This window comes from Martes martes (genome assembly GCF_963455335.1).
Source record: "Martes martes genome assembly, chromosome: 11".
NCBI lineage: Eukaryota > Metazoa > Chordata > Mammalia > Carnivora > Mustelidae > Martes > Martes martes.
Genome location: NC_137899.1, coordinates 62,185,758 through 62,202,322, shown reverse-complemented (window position 1 = coordinate 62,202,322; position 16,565 = coordinate 62,185,758). Strand labels below are relative to the sequence as shown.

Genomic DNA, 16,565 nt, shown 5'->3' with positions numbered 1-16,565 from the left:
AGTTTTTAGAAGGCAAGTATCCGAATTTCTGTGAAAAACTCTAGAACTAAAAATGTTAGCTGCTAGTTCAGATTTTTAAAAAATGCTATCTAGGACAGCACCCTGGGCCACACCAAACCAATGTGCAACCTGCCGCCCCCATCCCACCACATGCTGCTGGGAGGTACGTCAGCTGAAGATTGGGCTAATGACCAAGGCAGTTAACTGTCACAGGGAGGTGTTGGCTCTGAAATTAGAGAAAGGGCCAAGGCATCAAGTGACAATGAACCAAATCTTCAAAAGGTGACAGAGCATTGAGATATGTCAAGGAAAAAGCCAGTTTCTGAAGTCTGAACAGATCAGACCTTGATAAAGAAACAGCCCTCCTCAACGACCTTTTCTCATCCTCACAAGGACCGAGTCCTTACTGTGTCCCGGATGGGGACTGAGCAATTTATAGGAATTTGCAAGTTTCAGCTCATTTTCAGCTCACTGAGGCTCGTTATTATCCTGTCATAGAAAGGTGACAGGGGTCTGAGATTCAAACCTAGGTTGACTCCAAAACTGCTTACTTACTTAGTACCCTGTGTGGTCTTTCTCTTGTGAAATAGCTCCTTGTTCAAGGCATTGAGTATTAGAAACTGGAATTCCCTGGCTGTGGGCTCCCAAAACCTTATGCTCTATCTTGAACTTTCAATAGAACACTGTCTTTCTTCCAGGCAGAGCTTGCTGAACCTTTCATCGGCTTCGGTTAGCATTTACATCCAATTTCTAGTTCGATAATTCCTTTCCCAAACATCTTATTTATTCTTTACTATCCCAGCAGTAGATCCACAACAGAAAAGCCAATTCATAAGTGCCTCTCCTTTGTCCTGTTTTCACTTCAGCAGAAATATCAGTCATCAAATGAATTTATCAATAAATAATATAATAAAATAATATCTCCTTGGCTTTTCTGGAGGCTGGTAATTCACAGAACCCGGATTTACATTTACCCAGTCTGCTCGGTCAGACTGGGAGCTTGCAGAGTAAGGAAGCTTCCTGGACATTTGGGTTTCGTTTTTGTGTGCAAGTAAAAGCACTTTGTCACCGTTCCTTGCGTGACAGTTAATAAGCCTCTCCTTATAGAGACAGTCATTTGCTTCCTCTCAGGCAATTTAAGGCTTTCTTCTTACTGGGTAAGGTGGCTGATGAGGGCCAGCCACTCTGGGGCTGCTCTGAGACAGAAGGGGGCAAGGGCAGTTTGGCAGTCAGGCGGAGAAAAGCGCCCTCGGCTTGGCTGGGGCGCAGAGCATTCGTGCCCTGCAGCAACAACTCACTTGGCTTGAGGACAAAGACCTTTTCTCACTTGTGGCTTCCTCCCTCCTTGTCTAGACATTCTGTAGGTGGTCTCCTAGTTACAAGGGTGCCGTGCTCCAGCCCTGCACGCCTGCACCCCGCCTGCGGTCCCCAGCCGGAGCGGGAAGATGAGCCCCTATGCCGGGAACCCCAGGGATGCTTGAGCATCTCATTCCCAGGAGGAGCCGTGACTCCCCAAAGAAGCTTGATAAGGAGGACAGAGGTGGTTAGACCCAGCTCCGGGGGACGTCACCACAGCAGTCAGCAACATCCCTGAAGCTGTGGGGTTGCAGGTCCGCTGCCTCTAGCCATATGGGGCTATTTAGTTAAAAAAATTTTTAAGTGCGGTGAAATTCCCATAACATAAATTTCCCATCTTCATGACACTTTTTAAGTGCACGGTTTAGTTGTGTTAAGTATATTCGCATTGTTGTGCATCCAACCTCCAGAACTCTTTTGGCTTGCAGAGCTGAAACTCTGTCCCTATTAAACAACAATGCCCCATTCCCACCCTGCCTTCCCCAGTCCCTGGCAACTACCTTTCTATGTTCTGTCTCTGTGAATGTGACTCTTCTAGGAGCCTCTTACAAGTGAAATTATACAGTATTTTTGCGTGGCTGGCTTATTTCACTTAGTATAATGTTGGCTATTTAATTTTCAATTAATTAAGAATTCAGCTCCTGGTGCACTAACCGTATTTGAAATGCTCAGTAGCTGCATTTGGCTAGTGGCCACTGTATTAGACGGCACAAATGCAGAACATCCCAGAAATTTCTCTTGGACAGGGCTCATCTAAGGGAAGCCAGGCAGCTTATACAGAGACGTGGCTGGAGCCAGGGGCTGGGAGAAGGAAAGTACCAGCTGGTTTTTTTTTTTCCTGACCATTCCAGATGGTGAATAATCTGACTCCTTTTCTCCACCACAGAAACAATACCAGCTACCTGATGTTTTAATAATTGCCACTTACATCCTTCTCCCAGCCTCCAGTCTTCCAACAGCATAGAAAGTGAAAAATAATCCAGTTTGAGAAAATATACAGTACAGGTCACAGACGAATGTACTTTAAAATATTCTTAGCAAGTACATCTTAGGAAATGCCTGTCAGTTTAACTGTCGATGGGAGTTGAATTAGAGTGTTTCATTAATGGGAACTATTAGTTTATCGCTAACTTGGCAAGAATCCTAATTGGTATTTATCACAAAGAAGTCTTATTCAGTAGACCTACCCTTTAAGCTGTTGCTTTTAAAGATTTTTGCTTGAGACCCACAGTAAGAGAAATGTTGTATCTCAACCCAGTGCCTGCACACACTTATATGTTTATATATGTATACCCAAACTTAAAGTTTCTTTCCTCTTTTTTTTAAAGATTTTATTTATTTATTTGACAGAGAGAGTGTGCGTGCATGCGCACACAGCGGTAGGGGGTTGGGCAGCAGGCAGAGGGAGAGGGAGAAGCAGGCTCACAGAGCAGGAAGCCTGATGTGGGGCTCAATCCCAGGACTCTGGGATCATGACCTGAGCCGAAGGCAGATACACTCAATGCCTGAGCCACCCAGGTGCCCTGACTTAAAGTTTCTTGTAACAACACTTACCCATATTAAGTGTGATGCATATATTTTATTAAAAAAATGCTTGCTGGGGCACCTGGGTGGCTCAGTGGGTTAAGCCTCTGCCTTTGGCTCAGGTCATGATCTCAGGGTCCTGGGATGGAGCCCCACATTGGGATCTCTGCTCAGCGGGGCATCTGCTTCCCCCTCTCTCTCTCTGCCTGCCTCTCTGCCTATTTGTGATCTCTGTCTGTCAAATAAATAAATAAAGTCTTAAAAAAAAATGCTTGCCTACTTAAAAAACGCTGATCCTATCCACTAAATTGATTTCATAACCCTTAAAAGGGCCACAACATGCTGTTTAGAAAACATAGCTTTAAATACACTTAGGTTCCATTCGGGCCTGGTTTGTAATGCTGTTCCCCATCCCCTCCTCAGGTCCCCATGACTCAGAAAATGGTTTACGAATTGCATCTCAAAACAAGCAAGGTTTTTTTTTTGTTTTTGTTTAACATTTTATTTATTTGAGAGAGAGAGAGAAAGAGAGTGCAGGAGGGAGCACGAGCAGAGGGAGTGGGAGAAGCAGGCCCACCCTCTGAGCTGGGGCCCAGGACCCCTGGATCATGACCTGAGCTGAAGGCACATGCTTAACTGACTGAGCCACCCAGGCACTCTAAAACAAGCAAGTTTTTTAAAAAGCCATCATGGCTTTACTTCTGAGTGAGTTCTGTCTACTCATTTTAATGCTGGTTTAAGTAGAGAGTATTATGATAGAAAAGTCCATTATCAAATGGCAGACTGTGTTTTCCAAAGCTAAATATAAACGATGAACACGTTTTCACGCAGTGAGTTTCTATTTAGCATGTGCGATTGGGAGTTCATTGAATTTTAGCTTACTTTTCTTTGTGGAGGAGAGTATCACATCATAATACTATATCAGGTTACTGAAGGAAGAGGAGAAAAAAAGTCTTAGTTTCTTGTGTCATGCATGAAGAATTTAATAATGTATAAAAATCTTATAAACAAAGATTTCCAAACGTATGCTTTATAAACTATATAGATGAGTCAACTTGTCAGATTTTTTTTCTTTTGTAGTGTAACTATCTGGTATGTTAACTAGTATTTTGACAATAACAGAAACAAAAAGCAGTTTCCCTAAATCACTTTCAGAAGCATTTCATCTCAGGGTCAGGGGAGAATTAACTTCCTGAAGGGCCTGTTTTTCTTTTTACCTTAACAGAGAAGATAGTGCTACTAAGAGGCCTTGAAGGAAAATTTATGTACTCCTTGAACAACTCTGAATTAGGCAGGTGGTAGAAAAAAGTAGAAGAAAGTATCAGAGAATAACTGTAAATAATGCTGAATAAAAAATTTCATCCTTGGGAGTTGGGGGATGGGCATCGTGGCTGAAGTTGGCCAAAAGGCACAAACTTCCAGTTACAAAATAAGTGGGGGGAGGGAGAGGGTGATTGGGTTATGGACATTGGGGAGGGTATGTGCTTTGGTGAGTGCTGTGAAGTGTGTAAGCCTGATGACTCACAGACCTGTACCCCTGGGGCAAATAATACATTATATGTTAATAAAAATAAAAAAAAAAAGTCCTGGGGATGTCAGGTACCGCATGGTGACTATAGTTAATAATACTGTATTGCATATTTGAAATTGCTGAGGGAGTAGATCTGAAAAGTTCTGATCACAAGCAAAAACATTCCTTGACCAGTGTGGTGACAGATGTTAACTAGACTTTCTGTGGTGATCATTTTGCCGCATATCCAAATACTGAATCGTTATGTTGTGCACCTGAAGCTAATATGATGTATGTCAGTTATACCTCAATAACAAATGGCATCCTAACTGTAAATCCTAAGAATTTGCCAGTTTTGAAACTTTAGATGTATCAAGACATAGAAGTAGAGTGAAAGTGTTTTCTTTAAAATAAAATTCCAGGGACCTGACTGGCTCAGTTGGTTGAGTGTCTGACTCTTGATTTCGGCTTGGGTCATGATGTCAGCCGGGGAGTCTGTTTGAGGATTCTGTCTCTCCCTCTCACTCTGCCCATCCTATTTCTCTCTGCCAAATAAATAAACATATCTTTGAAAAAATAATAAAATAAAATTCCCGGATTGGTACTAACCACTAGGTTTATTTTTGAAAAATCATTTTTGTGTTTGTGTTAAGTATAAATACTTGTAGAGAAATTGGAAATTAAAGGAAAATATGAAAAAATCAGAAAGAATTAAATAGTCAGGCTACCACTGTTCATATTATATATATATATTTTTAAAGATTTTATTTATTTATTTGACAGACAGAGATCACAAATAGGCAGAGAGGCAGGCAGAGAGAGAGAGAGGAGGAAACAGGCTCCCTGCTGAGCAGAGAGCCCTATGCAGGGCTCGATCCCAGGACCCTGGGATCATGACCTGAGCCGAAGGCAGAGGCTTTAACCCACTGAGCCACCCAACTGCCCCTGTTCATATTATATTATAGCAGTCCTGCTTCTTGGGTGTGGCTATTTAAGTTTAAACTAGTTAAAGTTTGTAATAAAAATTTAGTTCCTCCATTACACTAACTGTAGTTTAATAGCTGTATGGAGCTAATGGCCACCATGTTGGACAGTGGAGATTGAACATTCGAACATTTCCATCAAGGTAGAAAGTTCTTTGGGAGTCACTGCTCTAGAGAGTGGAAAAGGATCCAGCTAAGTCATCTCTGAGGCTAGGCAGTGTCTAGAATGGTGATCCAGGAAAAATGCACAATTGTCCTTGGCTAGTTTGCTGCTGGATGTGTTACACAGTTTGCTGGTTCCTTTAGCATTAAAAAAAAAATAGACAGGGGCACCTGGGTGGCTCAGTGGTTAAGGCCTCTGCCTTCGGCTCAGGTCATGATCTCAGGGTCCTGGGATCGAGCCCCACATTGGGCTCTCTGCTCAATGAGGAGCCTGCTTCCCTTCCTCTCTCTCCGCCTGCCTCTCTGCCTACTTGTGATCTTTCTTTGTCAGATAGAGAAATAAAATCTTAAAAAAATAAAATAAAATAAAATAGACATTAAAATTCTGTTCCCTTCTGGTATTCCTGGTCTTTCACCAGATGTAGTGGAAAAGCCAGCCTCTCTGGGCCCACATACCCCTGGGCTTCTGTTGCCTACATCCAGATCATGATCACGTGATTCCTATGACTTGCTAACCAAGCAGATGTCCTGGCTGAAGAATAGAATAGGTGCTTGTCAAAAACCCTGTAAGTTTATTTATTTTCTACAGATAAAGCACATAAATGCAGAGTGGATTGCTACTACTTTTTTTTAAATATTTTATTTATTTATTTGACAGACAGAGATCACAAGTGGGCAGAGAGGCAGGCAGAGAGAGAGGGAGAAGCAGGCTCCCCACCGAGCGGAGATCCCGATGTGGGGCTCGATCCCAGGATCCCGAGATCATGACCTGAGCCAAAGGCAGAAGCTTTAACCCACTGAGCCACCCAGGCGCCCCAAGGATTGCTACTATTTTTAAGGGCCAAGTAAAGTAAGGTTCTGCTCATAGATGAGACACCAGCTCTTTTGAAATGACCCACCCAGTGATGGAGAAGGAAGGGAGGTCCTATCATGCGTGGGAGGCAGACAAACACAGGTGAATGTACCCTTTCTCCACCTTCTCATCTGGGTTTTCACTTTATCTGGCTCAGCCAGCAATTCTTCCCACCCTCAGCACTATTAATGCATTTTATCTGATAATTATTCTAGGTCTTTCTTACACATACAAAGCCTTGGTGGATTGCTGCCTACCCTTCAAGTCTGAAGATAATGACGTTTTTGTTGAACTAGGAAAGGATAAAGGGAGAAGGAACTGGAGTTTCTTTATCTTCCTGCCTTTTCTTTCTCACAAAGGGGCAGGGGAGATTTTTCTGCACTAGGAGGGGAATGATTTTCAGAGCTCTGAGCTCCCATGCTTCTCAGTACCCTCAGAGGGGCCTGCCCTGCACAATGTGTGTGTGTGTGTGTGTATGTGTGTGTGTGTGTGTATACAGGGACAGACTAACGTGAAACAACCTGGACACAGACATAGCAATAGGGTCTCTCACAAAGAAGGTTCCAAACTCAGAAAGTGACTGACTCTGTGACTCGATAGCTGCTCCAGGTATGAGTGAGATGGTTTTGGTTGGCCTGCCCTGTAGACATGTTGAGATGCTGCTCTGTTTGAACAATCAAAACCCAAATAAAATATCTTACAGTCATGCAGCCTCCACAGTTTGCCAAATCTGTTCTCAAGCATCATGTCATCTGATGATAAATTTATGGGCTGGGGCCAGACATTTGCAGAAGAGAAATCCTAGGCCCAGAGAGGTGAAGTGACTTGCTCCAGGTCACACAGTAGGGGGTGGTGCGGCTGAGTTTTGAATCCCAAGGGACTTTGCTGAGCACTTTGCTTTCCTTCTGACTCATATTTGGGGATCGTAAAATAAAACACACCTAAGTCAGATAATGGGTGACACAAATATGATAGTTTAATAGATGATGTTTGTTGAGTGCCCATAATAGGAGGTTGAGAAAGGGGCTGCGTAGTTGGGTGGTCTGGGCCCTGCCCTCAGGGATCTTTACTTGTAACATTTGAAGCAGTACATGTACTAGCAATAAATGCATATCATGCCAGAACAAATTGGATGCTTTAGGGCATATGGATGCTGAGAAAATGACAGAGTCCTTTATAGAAGGCGTCCTGAAAGAAAGGGATTTTGAATCAGACCCTGAAGGATATGCACAGACTAAGGGGAGGGCATTCTAGCCGGATACAGAGGCATGGTTGGGTTCAGTTTTAAGAAAGAAGAAAAGAGCACTTGCTTATTATTTTTTGAAAATTTGCCCTGCAGAAGACCTTGCGTACAGCTGGGTTTAGAGTGGTGTAGAAAGAGACGTGGTCCCCCACTTCATATAACTTAGACTTTGGGGGTAAAGGCCAAGTATTGATTGTTGGTAATAAAATAATTACATAAGTATTTCAGATTAAGATTTGCTATAAACGAAAAAGGTGGAATTCTATGAACGCATATGGTACAGTGACGTAAATTCCACTGACATTTGAGCTGGTACATGAGGGCGTGGAAGTTAACTAGAAAAAATGGTTTTGGTATAGGGAACAAAGGGAGTGCTCAGAGAGAGGAGTGAAGCATGTGCAAAGGCCCTAGGAGGATCAGAGGGGCTGGAAAAAGGGCTCGGTGCTGGAGTTGAGAGAGCAGAAGGGTGAGTGGCAGGAGGTGAGGCTGGGGAGGAGGCACAAGCTTGATCAGATTTTGGTCTTTATTTTAAGAACTGTGGGAAACCTCTGAAGGATTTTAAGCATAGTGACAAGACTGACATGGTCAAAACTTTCTTTTAAAAAGATCACTTTGGCTGCCTTGTGCCAGTGTTTTAGAGGAGGAATAATAGAGGTTATGCAGTAACCCCTTAAGAGACTATTATGGGGATCCAGACTAGACATGGCAGGCTGGTGCAGAGTGGTGGTAGAGGAGATGGGGAGAAGTGGCGAGTTTCCAAAGGGATTTAGAAGATCAAGTCTATAGGTGGAATTTGGTGATATGCTAGGTAATAAGAGAAGCAGATGATAAGGATACTTTTTGAGTTTCGGATGTTTGGGAAGAAGAAGAAATCAGCTTTGGGTATCAGGAAGGCATTTGTGTTTCTGGGTCTGGAGCTCAAGGCAAGAACTGGATTGGGATTGACTGTGGAGGTCCCGGGCACATGAGTGACCAATGGGCATGGATGAGCTTTCCCAGAGAGAAAGGAGCATGAAATGAGGAAAGAGCAATAAAGCAGTGAGGAAGCTCATTGGCCAGGTTGAAGAGAACGAGCCAGCCCAGCAGCACTGGAGAGGTTGGAGGAGAACCAAGAGATCTCTGAGCGTCGTGTCGTTGAGGTGGAGTAAAAATATATAAAATAGGGGGAGTATCTGTCATTTTCTCTCTAGATCCATTTCCTCATCACAACCCCAAAATCCATTAGGTGCAAGCCACACAACTCTAGATCCAAGACACTTGCCCTGGGCAATGTTACAAGTGTAGTTATTTATTTTTCCATTACTGTGACAGATTGCAGTCTGTTTGTGTTTTCTGCGGGGAACAATAACCTCCTTTCCTTTCTCTTACGTCGTTGCGCTTTTGGCTGTCCCTGACTGCAGCTTGTTGCAAATCTGAGCTTGTTTAATCCCATGGAGTACTAAACACTATCTGGTCTCGGTGGCTGTGTTAATTCTACTGCAGGCGCCCAACTTCATGTGCCAGCTGGGATCCCTTAATGAGCGAGCTGCACACAGTTCAATGTGAAAACTACTTTTGCTGGTGCAATGTGTTTGAAGAACTCACTCCTGGAATGTTCTACGTCACAGCTGCTTCCAGGCCATCCCTGGCATTCTCTCTCTCCTTGCAGGATGGCTGTCGCTCCTCCGAGTTACTGTTTTGTGGCCTTCCCACCACGTGCTAAGGACGGGCTGGTGGTGTTTGGGAAAAATTCAGCTCGGCCCAGGGATGAAGTACAGGAGGTTATGTATTTCTCAGCTGCTGATCATGAACCTGGGAGCAAGGTTGAGGTAAGTACCGTGTTGCAGTCTCTCATAGGCGCTCATTCCCTTCCTCTGGCTTGGCTCAGCGCACCTTTCCTTAACTCGGCTCACTGGTCAGAGCTGCCATGTCGGTTCTGTTGATTCCTGATCCCACGCAAGTTAGTTTGTGGCCTTAAAAACAGGATCACACGGGAACTAATACTACATTCGTGGCTATAGCCCTTCTTTTATAAGTAAGTAAAATATTTACATGGTTCCAAAGTCAAATGTATAAAATAAGGTGTATTCATAGAAGTCTGGTATCTTTGTTTGTCTCATTTACTCTACTTACTTTTTTCCTTTTTCTTGAAAGTTTTTTTGGTTTGTCCTTCCATTTAAAAAATTACCTGCGTATGTAAGAAACTACACACACACACACACACACACACACCCCTTTATCCCATATGTTTTTCTTTCTTGGATGAATGGTAGCATGCTGTGTACGCTTTTCTCCACTTTTCGCCTTTTTTCACCTTAAAACATATCTTAGAGATCACCCCATATGGTAAACAGAGGTCCTAGTCCTCATTCCTCACTTAGAGCTATACAGAGCATTCCATTCTATGGATGTATCATGGTTTAGTCCCAGGTTGCTGGACATCTGGGTGGTTTTTCCAGTCTTTTGTTGTTGCAGATATTTTGTTGGATTTTGGAGGGGCTGATAGCCCAGTGTATCGGTCACAGTATCTGGTCTTGGTGTATGTATTGTATCATGGTAGAAGATTGTCCATCAGTTCCTATTTTGAGTGCTCAAAAATCAGTCTTTGTCAGTCCTTCTCTGGGATAGGTACCTCAAGTGGGATTGTTGGGTCACAAAGTAAGTAAGTGTGTAATTTTTTTGGACTTTATCTGACTTGCTCACACAGGTGGTGTCCTTCTGCATTTTTGCTAGTGATGGAACAATGCCTGTTTCTCCGTATTCCCAGAGTGTACTGTCAAACTTTCACCATGCCTGATGTCAGTTTTAAAGTCTGCTACTTTACTAAATTCTTTCATTGATTGTGTCAGCTTTTATCATTGATTCTCTTGGGTTTTCCAGGTTTATTGTTATCAATGCCTACAAACAGAGGCAGTCTGACTGTTCTTACATGTCTGGTTTCTTGTCTGATTGGCTGATAGCTTGGATTCAGTGTTAATATTTAGTGGCGATAGTGGTTTTCTTTGTCTTGTTCCTGACCTGAGTGGGGCAACCTCTAGTGATTCTCTGGTCACTCAGACATTGGCTTTAGGACTGAGCTTTACATAGTTTTATCGTGTTAACAAGTATACATCAATTTTTATTTTTAGTGGTTAAAAAAACCCTCAAGCATAGGTGTTAAGTTTTGTTGAAGGATCCCCCCCACCCCCCCAGTGATACGGAGATAATCACTGGATTTTTTTTCTTTCAGTTTATCTGATAAATTGAACTATCTTTGCATTCGTAGAATAAACTTCTTGGTTATGGCGTATTCATTTGTGTGTGTGTGTTTCAATGGTTGTTGTTTGTTAAAGGATGAAGAATGTAGAGAAAAAAACTGGGGACAGGTAAATTAATGAGCTCTTTCCACCAACATAAACCTCTACTCATTGGTGTTCTATGCTTTCAAGATAAACTGATTTTTTTCTGGAAATTGTGCTAAGTTTTAAAAGGGTATTCATCAATGTGTGTTTTATTTTCCTATCTGAATCTTTAACTGTTTCAAACCTTTAAAGGCAACTAGGCAGCACCAGAGAGCAATAGAACTCTGTAAGGAGTGGCTGTGTTAGGTGGATGGAGCAGAGGCGGGGACGTGGCTGGCAGCACGGAGCATGACTTGGGGTATGGATTGTGTGCAGTTGGGGCAGTGACAGCCTGTCTCTCACAGGACTTTCTCAGAACTGCTCTCCTCTTGTGCTGTGCCACTAACAGGTCCAAGCCACTAAACTTCCGGACTTTTCTTTTGTACAGGCAGAGAAGAGTGCTAGGTTTTCTGGCGATCGTGCTAGGTTTTATTTTATTTTATTTATTAAATGTTGCAATGCCTAAATATATTTTTTTAAGATTTTATTTATTTATTTATTTGAGAGAGAGAGAGCGAGTGAGCACAAGCATGGGGAGCGGCAGGCAGAGGGAGAGGGAGAAGCAGACTCCCCACTGAGCAGAGAGCCCAATGCGGGGCTTAATCCCAGGACCCTGGGATCATTACCTGAGTCGAAGGCAGATGTCTATCCAACTGAGCCACCCATGTGCCCAATCACACTAGTTTTTAAATGGGTATTCATTCATTCATGTTTCCATGTCCATGTTGCTTGGATTTGAATGTTTCTCCCTTCCTGGAGCCAAGTGCACTGGGCGTAGATGAAGTTTGCAGGTCTGAGTTATTTTGACTTCCCCTGTCTGTCTTCCCTCAATGTTCCTTTTTCTTAAAGAGTCATACCAACTGAAATAACACTTTGATTTTCCCGTGGGCAGATTTAATTTCCCAAAGATAGCTGCACCAAATCCCATCCTACATGCACTTCATACAGTATGATGAACATGCCTTGGTGGGGAGGTGAGGGTCGTGAACCTTGGTGAGGGTCATGAACCTTGGTGAGGGCTTACGTTTGCTCTGATCAGCATAGCCTGGTGGAAGTGATGCCATGTGACCTCCAGGGCTGAGCCATAGAAGAACTGGGCATGGAGTCTCTCAATCTTGGGGTTTGGCCCTAAGCATCCAGGAGCTGCGGTGAAGGGAGCCCAAACCAGCCCACGTAGGAAGAACACAGGGAGAGGCCCACATGGAGAGGAACTGAAGTCCCTCAGCCAACAGCCAGTGTCAACCCACAGCCAACCGCCAGATGTTTGAGTGAATGGCCCTTCAGACGATTCCAGGCCTCGAACACTGTGGAGTGGAGACATGCCGTCCCTGTGGCACCCTGTCCAAACTCCTGCCCCTTTGAATTCATGAGATAATAAATGGTGGTTTTATACCACTAAATCTTGGGGTCACTTATTAGTAGCCATAATAACCACAGGATCACACAAAAGCCATTTATAAATATGTCTGAAATAGATATTTTAGAAAAATGTGTTTAATTTTGGGAGGGATAGGCTGAAAAACCCAGTATTTTCCTTTCACGGGTACAGTCAGGTTAGAAAGTAGACTAGCTTCCTTTCCCTTGTTAACACGTGGTGTGTAATCACTCACCTACGCTGGAAGTTCAATGACGTCCCCTTGCATAAACAAGTGCAGTTTGATCCATACCAGAATTCGTTTCCAAGACAACCTGACCTCCTTTCTGAGCTGCCAACCTGTGTTTGGAGCTGCCTCTGTACATTTCCACATCCGTATTCTGCAGATAATAAAATAACATCACAGGTCAGAAACCAAATTCATTTTCCCCATCTCGTTCCTCTTCCTCTGTCAGCACCATCGTCTGCCACATAGTTTAATCTAGAGACCAGAGGGAAACTCTGACCCTCATTTTCCCATGCATCCCTAGATGCTTGGGGACGGCTGCCGCCAAGTCCTATTGCTTCCGGTCCTGTGTTCACATCTCCTCCCCAGAATCCCTGCTCATTCAGACACACCCCCATCTCCCTTCCGCTGTCATCTGCTTAGTGATCCCTGGCTCTCCTTTTCATAGATCCTTCAGCCTGTGGGGTCACCAGGATTTTCAGAGCACAACTCCGTCACTGCCTTGTTTAAAAACGGTTGTGTTTACAGGATCAGAGTCTGGGCTGGTTTGTATGCCATTCAGAACTCTTCCTGGCTGGCACTGGGCTCCCTTTCCCTTTCTCTTTTTTAAAATTGGTAGGCTTGGGACGCCTGGGTGGCTCAGTTGGTTGGGCGGCTGCCTTCAGCTCAGGTCATGATCCCAGCGTCCTGGGATCGAGTCCCACATCGGGCTCCTTGCTCGGCGGGGAGCCTGCTTCTCCCTCTGCCTCTGCCTACCACTCTGTCTGCCTGTGCTCGCTCACTCTCTCTCTAACAAATAAATAAATTAAAAAAAATAAAATAAAATTATAGGCTTCACTTTTTTTTAAGCGCAGTTTTATGTTTACAGAAAAATGAACAGAAAGTACAGAGAGTTCCCATATAACCCTTCATGCTGGGGCCTCCCTCAGCTTACCCTGTTATTAACATGTTACGTTAGTGTGGTACATTTGTTATAATCCATGAGCCAACATTGGTACATTTGTTATTAACCGAGGTCCATCATTTACATTGTGGTTCGCTTTTGGTGTTGTGTATTTTAGTGGGTTTTGTCAGATGTATGTAATGACACCTATCCACCATTATAGCATCATGTGCAGTACTTCCTCTGCCCTAAAAAATCCTCTGTGCTCCTCCTCTTCATTTATTTCTTCCTGACCCCTGGCAACCACTCATCTTGGCACTGTCTCTAGAGTTTTTTGCCTTTTCCAGAATGTCACGTAGTTGGAATCCTGGTGTGTAGCCCTTTCTGACTGGATTCTTTCACTTAGTAGTTATGTTTTCAGAGTTCATCCAGGCCTTTTCTGGGTTGGTCGTGCATTTCTTTTTAGTGCTGAAAAATATCCCATGGTCTGGATGAACCATGGTCTAGTTTTCTGTTCACCTATTAAAGGACATTTTGATTGCTTCCAAGATTTGGCAATTATGAACAAAGTTGTTATAAACATTTGTGTGCAGGTTTTTGGGTTTTTTTTGCCTTTTTTTTTTTTGGTTTGTTGTTTTGTCTTGTTTTGTTTTTTAGCCCTTCTTCCCTCCTGTATGCAAGTCTTTGTATGGACATAGTTTTTAACTCATTTGGAATATTTCATAAAAAGTAAAGTTACTTTTTAATGTAATTTAACATTTTGAATAGGTAACATGTTCATATGGTTCAAAGATTAAGTGATATTAAAAAGGTTAACCGTGAGCAGTCTTACTGCCCCTTATTACCAGTCATTCTGATTCCCATCCCATATAACCCTTCTTATTAATTTCTTGCACATCCTTCTAGTATCTTATGCAAATGCAAGCAAATATGAATATTTAGCCTAATTTTCTTACTTTTTTCATGAAGGTACACATAATATATATTATTCTGAAACTTGATTTAAAAAAATTTTATTAACATATAACATATTATTTGTTTTAGGGGTATGGGTCTGTGATTCATCAGTCATACACAATTCACAGTGCTCACCATAGCACATACTCTCCCCAATGTCCATCACCCAGCCACCCCATCCCTCCCACCCCACACCCCAGCAACCCTCAATTTGTTTCCTGAGATTAAGAGTGTCTTAATGGTTCATCTCCCTCTCTGGTTTTGTCTTGTGAAACTTGATTTTTTAAGTATAAAATTCCAAACTCACAAAAAATGTCTATAGCTTTTTTTGTTTAATAATATTTTCTAAAGATTTTTCTACATCTGTACACAGAGATTGTTCTTCTTATTTATTTATTTATTTATTTTTTACAGATGCATAGTAATCCATTGTGGAGCTATCCCATAACTTTTCAGTCAGTCCCTGTTGGTAGACACTGGGACTGTTTGCTAGTCCAGAAAGTCAGCCACGAAGAACCTTGAACATGAGTCATCCCGCCCACGTGCATGTATAGTCGCTAGATTCACTTCCAAGAAAGTTCTTGTGCTAATTGCCCTCCGTAAGAGTTGTACAGTTTCCGGCTTACTTTTCTATCCTCATTCTTAGCTTTTCTGTTCCAGCTTGTACCGTAGGCTCCAGCCACACTGGAGCTCATCATTTCTTCTTCTTCTTCTTTTTTTTTTTTAATAAAAAAAATTTTTTTAAGATTTTGTTTATTTATTTGACAGACAGAGATCACAAGTAGGCAGAGAGACAGGCAGAGAGAGAGGAGAGGCAGGCTCCCTGCCAAGCAGAGAGCCCGATGCGGGGCTTGATCCCAGGACCTTGGGATCACGACCTGAGCTGAGGGCAGAGGCTTTAACCCACTGAGCCACCCAGGCTCCCCTGGAGCTCATCATTTCTTGAACAAATAACACACTTTTGTATTTCTCTGTGCTTTTACTCATTCTGTCCTTTGCTAAGAAGGTCCTTCTTCTCCCCTCTTCTCATCTGCTTGGTAGACTCAGGTATCTTTCAAGGCCCGAATACCAATATTCCCACCTCCCTCTGGCTTGCCCTCCTCCTCCTCCTCCTCCTCCTCCTTCTTCTTCTTTTTTTTTTGTAAGATCTTTTCATTTATTTTAGAGAGAAAGAACGAGAGTGTGAGTGGGGGTAGAGATAGAGGGGGAGAATCTTCAAGCAGACTTCCCGCTGAGTGTGGACCCTGACTTGGGGCTCCATCTGATGACCCATGAGATCATGACCTGAGCCAAAACCAAGAGTCAGATGCTTAACTGACTGAGCCACCCAGGTGCCCCAGCCTGCCCTCCTTCTATGAACATGTACTAATTTATGCATGTTCTGCCATTATAAATCAGTGGAAATTTATAGTTGCCTGAAACCAGTGGAAAGATTCTGGCCCCAGATGCAGGGGTCCTCGCTTCCTGTCTTGCCTTCTGCATTTCCTGTATCTTGGGTCTTTGAGTCTCTTTGAGACTCAGTTTACGCAATTGCCAGATAGGGATCATAAAACCCACTGTGTCTGCCTTATAGAGTTTTTTGTGAAGCACATGGGAACCAACATTTAAAAGTATTTTGTAAACTCTAAGGAGAACATTGTGAAGAGTTCTTTTTCTTTTTCTCTTTCTTTTTCTTTTCTTTTTTTTTTTTTTTTTTTTAAAGAATTGACTAGGGTTGAGAGATTCTGTGACCCCAGGTCTCAGATCCCAAACTCCTGTCTACAGCATATGGTTCTAAATTTGCTTTTCAAATTTACTCTTACTCCTTTAGTCCCCTTACAGTTACACCTGTAACTTTCCCAAGTGCAGAATGATGGGTTCTTTTCCATAGCTAGGCTTATCATGTAACTTTCACAAAAGCTCTCCTTAGCATATGGAAATTATTTTTCTAAACTATGAAGAGTGAAAAGTTCCCATAAAACCTCACTATTTCTTAGCCATTTCACGACATTTCAAGCTTACATATTCTGCAGTTTCCCTAGAAACCTCATACTTGAGTTCTGAGGTTCCAGGAATTCATTTTCTGGGAATAACTCTGCTAAAAGTCATCCTGATTACTCATCCGCTGACCCGCCTCCCCTTCCAGCCGGCCCAT

The 16,565-nt window shown here is 42.9% G+C and overlaps 1 protein-coding gene across 1 annotated transcript in view; it reads left to right on the top strand.

Annotated features, from left to right (window-relative positions):
- Positions 1–16,565, top strand: part of SCRN1 (secernin 1) — a 61,326-nt gene that overhangs the window by 13,493 nt on the left and 31,268 nt on the right. Inside the window, exon 2 of the mRNA XM_080818312.1 lies at positions 9,280–9,439. Coding sequence (XP_080674438.1) covers positions 9,281–9,439 — 159 coding nt within the window. The 5' untranslated portion in view covers position 9,280. The remainder of the gene's footprint in view (positions 1–9,279; positions 9,440–16,565) is intronic.